The 10393-nt window shown below is 37.6% G+C and overlaps 1 protein-coding gene across 4 annotated transcripts in view; it reads left to right on the forward strand.

The window, feature by feature from the left end:
- The window catches only part of ROCK2 (Rho associated coiled-coil containing protein kinase 2), a 110594-nt gene that overhangs the window by 88144 nt on the left and 12057 nt on the right, over positions 1–10393 (forward strand). For 3 of the 4 annotated variants that reach the window (XM_042032995.1, XM_042032996.1, XM_042032997.1), the window contains 5 exons: positions 2434–2504; positions 3476–3564; positions 4318–4396; positions 4601–4862; positions 5492–5705. In XM_042032995.1, the coding sequence (XP_041888929.1) occupies positions 2434–2504; positions 3476–3564; positions 4318–4396; positions 4601–4862; positions 5492–5705 (715 nt within the window). Of the gene's footprint in view, positions 1–2433; positions 2505–3475; positions 3565–4317; positions 4397–4600; positions 4863–5491; positions 5706–9067 lie in introns of all 4 variants that reach the window. The other variant, XM_042032998.1, reaches the window with a different exon arrangement.

Genomic DNA, 10393 nt, shown 5'->3' on the forward strand with positions numbered 1-10393 from the left:
CATCCCTGAGAACTGTTTGGTTTTGTTCTTACTGTGTCCTTTTCTCTGTTTCAAAACTAACATTATTAATACATAATTAGAGAAACAAACCAAATCTGGCAGCTAACATGCTGCAGTGGCAGTAGACATTGCCATCAAAAACATGAGAAAGTTCGCATGAACAAGTAACTGATCTGGTTTCTCTAAATGTTTGCAAATGCTTGCTGACAGTTATAAACCCACTATTTTTAATGAAGCATTGAGTAAATGAGCCTTATGGCCTGTTTTCAAGGTAGCTTCTACACAGTATCTGCAGCTCTCTGTATGACCCTAAGGTACTGGATACCAAAAATTCAAATCTTTGTGTTTAAGTGAAACATCTAACTTCTCACATCTAAATATACATTATTTTTTGGTAGAAGTTCAGTCTCCTGAGTATTACATTTTTTGCCTTAAAAGTATATTATGAGTGATAACGCCCTGGTAAAACAGAGTTGTTTTCCTAATTCTATATTCATATTATATGACTACACATACACCCTTTTAACACGGCTTCTGTTTAGTGTTAATGTTTGAGGTGGGTTTTTAGTTGCATTCAAATTCCTGTATTTCACTTGAGTTTCCTTTAAAGTGTGAATACCTTGCCACTGAAGGTAGAACCTCTTTTGGGATTTTGACATTACTTCATCAAACTAGAGTAAAGAATAAGGCATTTCTTCTATTTTCCTCAGTCTCTGGTTTTTGCTTTGAAGCTTCTAATAAAAGAAAAGCTATGTACATATATGTTTTTTCCTTGTTAGCTGCTCTTGTGGTATGTGCATGCATTTGCTTTGTTCTAAAGTAAAAATCATAGCTAAGCTGGGACTTCTGACATAATTACAAAAGATTTGAGGTAGGATGGTGTCTTCTGTTATTATTTCCCTCTTAGTGTTTATAAGCATATATTGTGAGAAATTTGGAATATTCTGCCCTTTTTCTGATCTGTTAGTATTGAATGGACACCAGAAGTGAAGTATAATCAGAAAGGTCTCATTTTGTCCAATTTCATGCAATAGTATTGGATTACAGAGGAAAATAGGAAAAACATAATATTTTAGGAAATAGGAGAAACATGCATATTTTTTTGCCCTACATGTGCTTCCTGGATATGGGGTAGAACATATTTTTGCATCAGCATTACGCTTGCTACACTTTCTATGAGGTGTGTAGTTGAAAGAAACAATATAAGGTGGCAAGTATGAGGCAAAACACGTTACTGAACTGCTTCATGTACTTGATATGTGTATTAAAATAGGTCATCAGCAGCACTGCTGGTAGGGCAATAAACATTGAGGACAGTGTGTATCTGTGTATCTTGGTTTAAGTCTCTCTAGACGCAAAAAGAATTCTATGAATATCTAGTAATTTTTTGTTACACTATGTTAAACATGGGCAGGAACCTGCAAATGCTCTCTGATGAGAAGGAAAATAGTTTTTGTAATTTTGGAATATGTTCCTGCTTGTTCCATGGTTTTGTGTTTGTTAATGCTTAACACTTCAGTATTTTTGACTTGGAGGTTCCTCAGCAGTAGTAGAGGTTATCTGCTAGGGTAGGAAACTCACTAGAAAAATATTATTTCAATTGAGTAGTTCCTCTTAATAAAGCATAGGGGGAAGAAATGCTTGTGTTAAGTGCAGCTATAAATATAGGGTCAAAGGGTATGTGATCCTGTGTATTACCAAGCACTGGGAAAGCGTGATCCTGTTGAGCTTCTGGTGACTACTGAAATGTGTATGTCAAGCAACAGCTGAGCTCTTAATACTCTTGATAAATCAAATCTGACAAATGTGCCACTGTAATATAAAATACTGCAAGTGTATGAAAGGGCTGTTGAACTTGGGCAAGGCATAAGGATTAGCCAAAAATTACTTATTTTTGGATTAGAAAGCCTAGGTGATACAGGCAGAATTAGGAAAAGAAAAATTTACAGACCAAAAAGTATGAATTAGAATACTAAACTGACTTTTTCCCCAGCATATAGGGTATATAGGTTATTTGTGGTGGTAATTTGCCTTTTTATTTGGTCTCAGATCAGATGTTGTGTGGTCTGTGCTAATATCTTTAGGTGCTGTTGTAAAAGGTAAATGTCGATAGACATAAGGCTTTTAAGACTTGAAAAAGTTACTAAAGGGAGGGTGTGTGCTATAATTGCAAGTTTGTTCTTCCCCTTCCTCCTCGTGCCTACTACTTTTTTTTGATTGCATTGCTGGTTATTGGCTGTATTCAGGGGCACATTATTTAATGTATTCCTGAACATTTACCGTGATAAACTTCGCAAGACCCTGTATTGTTAAATAGTTCATCCTCTTATGTTTGCTCTCTTGCTTTATTATTGATCTTCAATAACTTTTAAAATGCACAGTAGTCTCAAAAATAATGTTTTGTCTGTTCTTTAATACATACCTCTTTTTCAGAATCAAGGTTGGAAGGCTGGCTATCAATGCCCGTTAGAAATAACACCAAAAAATTTGGATGGGTTAAAAAGGTAAGAAAACCAGATTTATGATCTTGTTTCATGGATAGTCTCAATTTTAAACTTACTGTAGGTTTCCAACACTTCAGTTTTTCTTTGATACGTGTTCTCTCATTACCTAAATGGATAAAATATGTTAGCTGGTATAGCTACATCTAGAAGAGCAGCTTAAGACAATTGCAATAGTTCAAAACACCTCTTTGTTTAGCCAGAGGTGAGAACGCTCATTCATGATCTTCAAATGTTTATACATGCCATAAGTATTTCTAGCAGCATTACATAGCTGGAATTAGGCAGAGTGTGGAAACAGGTGCTCTTGACAATTTCTTTATTTAGGAGATAAGACTAAAAACTACTCCTCCTGCCTTGTGCAACCTTCATTTGTTTACCGCTTCTCAGTAGCCTCTTTGATGAGTCTTTGTCCAAAATGTAACATACACATTTTCATACCAGTTTCCTTACTGCTGAGTCATACAGTTAATTCTAGGCAAAATTCTGGAAGTAGGACATCTTCTAGGTAATTAGCTTCTTAATGAACACTGCTAGCTATTCTGGTAAGTATAATAGTGATCTTTTTAAGTATGATCCCTATTAGTTGTGACCTGCACACATGAAACAGGCAGAGGATGACAGTTACTCTCTCTACCAGTCCAAGTGAAAATTAAATCAGTAAAATAGAAAGGAAGAGCTTATATCCTACTTTCATCCAGACTTTCATTTTTGTTTCTTCATAGATATTTAAATACATTTAAATATCAGTTAATCTGATAACATAACTTGATTTATCAGGTAATCAGAACTTCATTTGTTATGCAATGAATTCCTTGGCATGGACTTAGTACTACTGTTGTCCATTTAGGTACCATTTAATCGAATTGTAGAAAGATATTGCTGCAACATATGTGATAGATAATTGCTGTGATATATTTGACATCTGTGATGAGCTGGATTAAAACATATTTTATCCTTTTGTCTCCTAACAGTATGTAATTGTAAGCAGCAAGAAGATCCTGTTCTATGACAGCGAACAAGATAAAGAACAATCTAATCCCCATATGGTATTGGATATAGAGTAAGTGTTGCCATGTGCGATTCCGTCTTCCGATATGTAGGTGAACTCTGTTGGAAAGACCTGTGACCAAAGGCCTTTTGAGGTCCAGTCTGGGAGCACAACATCACATGGGACATGACTTTTTTTAATCTGAACTATAGAGCTGGACCCTTGGGTACCCCCTGTGGTGAAGAGTTGGGTTTGCTGTTGGCACTGGTGCAGGAGGAGCAGCGTGGTGCTCAGACTGATCCGGGGAGCTGCACTGAGCCCTGATGTAACCAAACGGCTCCCACTAGCTCAGCTAGACCTTCCTCGTATACACTTGGGAGCAAAGCATGTAAAGAAAATTGTAGCAGAGCAGCTATAATTTTCAATGTTTGTATATTTTCTCTTACAACATGGCCTTAGAGGTGGGTTGTATAGTTAATTTATTTTCTTAATAAATGCAGAATGTGGCTATTCAGAGGTTGGAGCATGGGGACAGGATTGTGTTAGAAAGCTGCTAGCATCCATTAAAGTCACATGATCATGACTTTTCAGTGCTTTCGCAAATACTGCTGGATGCTTGTGACTTCTTTTTATTTAGGGTTTTTGTGAGTTAATGTGCAGGGTTGAAAGATAGGACTTTACCAAGTGATTAGAAATCTGTACAAATTTGACAAATTTTTAATGCCTCTTAAGTTTTAATGTGGTATGTTGTATCCTAACTTAATCTGTCAAATTTATCATTTTGGTAACATTAATTTTTGTCCTTATTGAAACAATTTCCTATAGCAAACTCTTCCATGTCCGACCAGTTACACAGACTGATGTGTACAGAGCGGATTCCAAGGAAATTCCTAGGATATTCCAGGTATTCATCAATAAACCAATGTTTCTGGTGTGACAGACACAGTATTTCAGACATTGTCAAAAAATACTGTCTAATGAAATATTTACTAAAAAATAATTGAAAAATAGATTCTAGTGTAATTCTTCAATCTTTGTACTTAGATAATGACTCTGAATTTATATTTGCCATCTAGGAGTACTTGAGATTATTTTGTTTTCATTCTAGATCCTATATGCTAATGAAGGAGAGAGCAAAAAGGAACAGGAATTTCCTGTGGAGCCCATGGGAGAGAAGTCAAATTACATTTGTCACAAAGGACATGAGTTTATACCTACTCTTTACCACTTCCCAACCAATTGTGAAGCTTGTATGAAGCCACTGTGGCACATGTTTAAACCTCCTCCTGCTCTGGAATGTCGCCGCTGCCATATCAAATGTCACAAAGATCACATGGATAAAAAAGAAGAGATTATAGCCCCTTGCAAAGGTAAATAGCAAGTATTTGAATATGCAGATAGTGCTGGAGTCACAAGGCATTCTAAGAGATCAGAGGATTCTAGTAGTGGTCTGACACCAACTAAACCATAAAGGTTGATTTGTCTTTTATTAGTACATGGCCATCAGCCCCTTTCTGAGGGTGTCTCCATGAGGGTTGCTCTCTGCTGTGAGTTCATGGCACGTGGCTGTGGTATGCACATACCTTTTGTGTTGTCATCCTCATGCAGTAGAGCATGGTGATTTTAAGGTGCTCACACTGTGTGTTGTGCTCTTTGCTGTGGGAAACAACAGTGCTATGGAAGGGGTTACATATGGTGAAGGTTGCTCCTTGTGAGTCAACGTTACAGAATTTCTTGGTCTCGGTCACACCTCTTTGTGTTACCCATTTTTTTCCATGTGAATGTGTATCTTCCACAGTACTAAGTTGTTACTCTCTAAATACAAGGAGGAGGCACTGTCAGCAGCCAGGAAACCTACTGGTTCATTTTGCTTTTGACTCCTCTGCTGATTTCTCTATGCTGACTATGAGAGTATGGTAATCTGACAGCTAATTTTTGATGTGGGGCCATGTTTAGAATAGTAACAATATTCATTTTTATTTTTTAATTCTTATTACAGTGTACTATGATATTTCTACGGCAAAGAATCTACTACTGTTAGCTAATTCTACGGAAGAACAGCAAAAATGGGTGAGCCGACTGGTGAAAAAAATACCCAAGAAGCCTCCAGCACCAGACCCCTTTGCTCGATCGTCTCCCAGAACTTCCATGAAGGTACAGCCAAACCAGTCTATCAGACGACCAAGTCGACAGCTTCCTCCAAACAAACCAAGGTGACATAAGAGCTGCTATTTCATCTATTGTGTTTAATGTTTTACTACAATTTGTTTCAATTCCTTATTCAGTGTAGAAGGACTCATGCTAATGTCTCATGATTCCTAAAGGGTAGTCTTATCAGATTCTTCTGATTCGGTAAAAAAGGTCCATACAAAAATGATTAATTTACTACTGGATCATTTTTAAGGAGCAGAATCCTATACTGTGCTGTGGAAGTGATAGCATTCTGCAGGTAGCATTGATACAACTGCACAGTGCAGAGTTTCTGGGTTTTTTCCAGTTTGCTTTTTTCATCACCTGCAGTGCTAGCTTCTGTCTGCTTCTATCAGTTCCCAGTACTGGGTGAAAAGGTTGGTCTGACTTATTTTGTTCATTGCAGTATTGTAGTTTAGCAAAGGCTTAACATTTTTCCCCAGAGAGGTAAGCCTAGGATTGCTGTCCTTGTTTCTGTGACCAAAATAGCACCAGTATCTCAGCTGGCTGGGTGAGCTCTGGACTGGGTGAGTGGCCAGAGTTAGTGGGGAATGCAGGGAAGCACACTCTTGCTGTGATGCTGCTGTTACCACAAAACATACTTATGCTATGAAGAGTAAGATCTTAAACACATGCTGGTATTTTAGTGGGTGGAAATGCATAGTGAAAGAACTTAAAATAATTTAGTTTCACTTCCTTCCTAGCCTTCATACAGTCTAATTTTTCATGATTTAATTTACATATTTAAAAGAGAATCAGACCTCATAATACGGATTTTAAATTAATAGATTTTTTTTTTTTTATTGTAATCATGAAGGAAAAAAGGGGACCAATTTTTAGGGACCAATTATTGAAGAGTTTCTTTGTGCAAAACTAACCAAAATATCAGTGATAGGATTGAAGCGTGAATTGAGAAAACATTAATGACAACTTGGGGGACCAGTAGATTACTTTTCTTCTGCATAGTGTTTAAAGTCTAACTTAGTAGTGTTACTCTGTTTCTTGCTGTTAACATATAAAGTTATATTATAAATTCTGATTCTTTCTCAATAGCTATTCTTAGGTGTTCTGAAAATAATTCTCCTTCCAACACCCTTTTTTCAATCTTCACAAACTTTTGTACAAAATGCTTTTGCAGCACAGTATTTGCCATTCTATATGGGTGGAAAAAGGAGGAGGATGAATATTTTTGTGTGTAAAGCATTTAATTTTTCAGTTTAAGTTTTTAAGTTAGCCTTGCAAAGGTACCTAACAGATGAAAAGTATAGTTCCATGAGGTCATGTCACCTATCACCCTACTAACGCAGGTCTGTCAAACCAGTGGAAATTTGTATGGACTTGAACACCTTTAATTAGAAACCCCATACTCATAAATTACTGTAATTGCTATGGCAAATTTATATCTCAGTGTTGCTTCTGTGAGGCTTTTCTGCAAGGGCTTACCATATGGAATAATTAATTTTCCCTTATGAACTTCATTAAGAATGAAGATGCAGTTGCCAGTTCAATCTAGGGACTGAGTAGCTGGGGACAAGCAGTGGGCCCTGGCAGCCAGGCAGGCTCTCTCGGACTGCACCAAGAGGAGCACAGCTGGATGATTGAGGGAAGACATTATCCCCCTCTGTTTACTCCAGAGTCTGCAGCATGACACTGCCTCCATGTTTAAACTCCTGGATTTCAGTCAGACAGCAAGACATTGGGGAAGGACCAAACAGAGTCCAGCAGGATGGTCAGAGCAGATGCCTGAGGGAGCTGGGCTTGTTCAGCCCAGATGATAGACATCTCCAGGGGCTCCCAGAGCAGCCTGGCCCAGCCTATGGGGAGGGTATCCACGAGACAGAGCCAGGCTTGTCAGTGCTACATGGTGGGAGGGTGAGAAACAAGGGGCTCCCTTGAACCAGGAGACACTCCAGCTGGGTAGAAGGAAAAGCCAATGCAGAGAGGGAAGCCAGTGAGGCTGGACGGGTTCCATCCCTGGGGGCTCTTAACACCTGACAGGACAAGACCTTGAGCATCCTGGGCTGGCATTGCAGCTGACCCTGGTTTGAGCAGGAGGTTGGGCTAGAAACCTCCTGAGGTCCCTTCCAAGCTGCATGGTCCTAAAAATGCTGTTCCTGCTAGGAATTTCACACAATGATTGTTTCTTCAAGGTTTTCATGGCTGTTGTTCTTAGTGAGGATTTAAGAAAGGGCAGACCAGTTTTTCATACAGACCATATAATTTCTGTTTAGCCATTCAGTTGGATCGTGCGAAAAGGATAATTCCAAATTGAAAAAAAGCCAACTTTAATGTATTTTACTTCCTAATAAATTGTTTAAGTGTTGTAGCCATAGTTCATGTAACAAATGAATATTGAGCCTTTTCAGGGCTATATCACATTTAAAGGTTTAAATAGTTTGAAGCCTGAAAATTCAAATTTCCCTGAAACCCATTTTGTTTAAACCATGTGATTAACTGTGTTAAACAATGTAACATGTTTATATTGATGTGTTAGGGTAAGGTTTCAATGCCTGCATTTTATGCTCAGCATATAACCCTGATTAGGATGCTTTCATCTCACTGGAGAGATGACTGGGCTGGGTTTCATTTGTTGTAGCTAAAGCAGTTGAAAAGTTAGTACTTAAGATATTTGTCTAAAATTCTTCAATTACAACAGAAAGAGATGAGTGCTTCTAGACAATGATTCACCCCATCCCAAAAGAAATGCCTCAGATAAGTAAAATGACTCATTTGCTTGACAGGGTTTGCCTCTCTTGCCTTCTTTGTTCTGTAGTGACCATACAAGGAGCACAGACAGGGAGGCCTGAACAACAAGACAATATATCCTCTTTTTTGGCATTGCCTAACTTTAAATAATGAGCTACAGAATAGCTGTATAGTGTAATCACCCTGTATTTGGGATGTAGTAAAATCCTGCTGTATTTGTTTTTACATTCAGATGAAGCTATCATATTCAATGTTCTTTTCAGCACTCAAAATTACTTGATTTTATTGGAAAAATTGTTAGCTTTTCATTATTGTCTGGAAGGGGATAGCAGGAGAGCATAAAACCACATCAGTCAGCAAGAACAGCAACAAAACAGAAAGCAGATGATTTTATAAAATGTACATGTTGGTCTTTCCTACTGAAATTTTAGGGGAAAAAAAATCAATATGGTAAGTAGTCTATTTTGAATTGAATGATTTTTGAGATGAATTTGCGATGAATGCAATATTCTTAGCTTACATGAACACTAACTGAACCTTCATACTTGTGATAGGCAAAGGAACAAACACCCTACCTCAAACAGTCTTTCAGTTAAAAAGGTTTAGTGGTAGTAAAAGGAATTTTGAAGTCTTTTATAGAAGTGTGACACTCATAAAACATCAAACCCTCCTGTTGCAGATTACTTGATCTGGCATTTAAGGACTGGGATTGGTCATTTGATGATGTTGATGATATTGATGGTGATGATGATGATGACGATGTTTTTGATTTCTGAAGAAGTATAAGGGGTAAATCTACATAGAGAGGAATGGATTTGTTTGCCTTTGAATACAGCATGCTATGTTGGATTTTGTTTCTCAAAGCAGAGAAAATACGAGATCTCATTTTAATATTTTAAACAGAAAAATGAGATTCTGTTCATGATATTGAACTTTTTGGAGGAGTCATTTTCATTAAAACAAAGTTTTTGCCTTTGTCAGTGTTTTTATTTTTCTAATTTTAGATTTTTTTTCAAAATTCATGTCTGCCTGCCTGAAAAAAAACCCACAACTGCTGTTGTCAGTTGTTGCTCATCTCTAATGCTAATACTGCTAACCTCAGCAGAGAATATTTGAAGGAGAAAAGAGAGATAGTAGCAGTTGGATGTTTAGCTGAAATAGACTTGGCATTTACAAACACTTTTGATTTTTAAGCTTTTAATATAAACTGACTGGTCTATGGCTAGCAGACATGAAATCACTGGAGTTCTGCAGTTTGCTTTTCTACTTGTGTTCTGAAGTGAATTTGACTTGGCTTTCCTTTGCAGTGCTGTGCTTTCTTGGTACCTAACCACACATTTAGAACTATGTAAACAAACGGGCTTTGCAGCTTTTGTGATGGGGTTTCCTTGGCTGCTTTAGAAAGATCTGGCCGTTGCAGTGATCTGATTTGTCCCATGGCTTAATTCTGGATGTACTTCAAATAGTGTTACTTATTTTATAGACCTCAGTATCTGATCATTTCACACGTTGATGCAATCTTATGTTTACACAGAAAAGACCCTCTAAATGTTAAATGCCTAAGAATTGTTTTAAACAGCATGTGAGATGTGTCTCAGCAGTACAACAGCGGCACTGGGGCTGCTCCTCAGGTGTGTCCTTAGGGAACTGAGGAACCAGCTCCTGCAGAAGTTAAAACAGCTTAGTGTCCACAGTAATGAGCATTGCGTTAATTAAATATACTGCATCTTTGTGTATTAAAAGCTTACAGATCATTAATCCTTTAGAAGCAACTATTAAACTGTGCATATTGTACTTTACCCTCATGTACTGCAAGGGGGTTTAAGTGATTTGGGATTACAATGTGTAAGGATGTGCTATACTGAAGTAATGATGCTGTTGGGTGCAGAGGAAAGGTGTTTCTCCCAAGTACGATGATGAGCCCGTCTCAAATGAAGACTTTGAAGAAGTATATTTTTGTCAAATTTACATTTGTTGCATTTACTGACCAAACTTCCTGCTTCTT

Source organism: Corvus kubaryi, unplaced genomic scaffold (assembly GCF_017639235.1).
Source record: "Corvus kubaryi isolate FWS band 111438036 unplaced genomic scaffold, C.kubaryi_AGA036_p1.0 37354, whole genome shotgun sequence".
NCBI classification, from domain to species: Eukaryota; Metazoa; Chordata; class Aves; order Passeriformes; family Corvidae; genus Corvus; species Corvus kubaryi.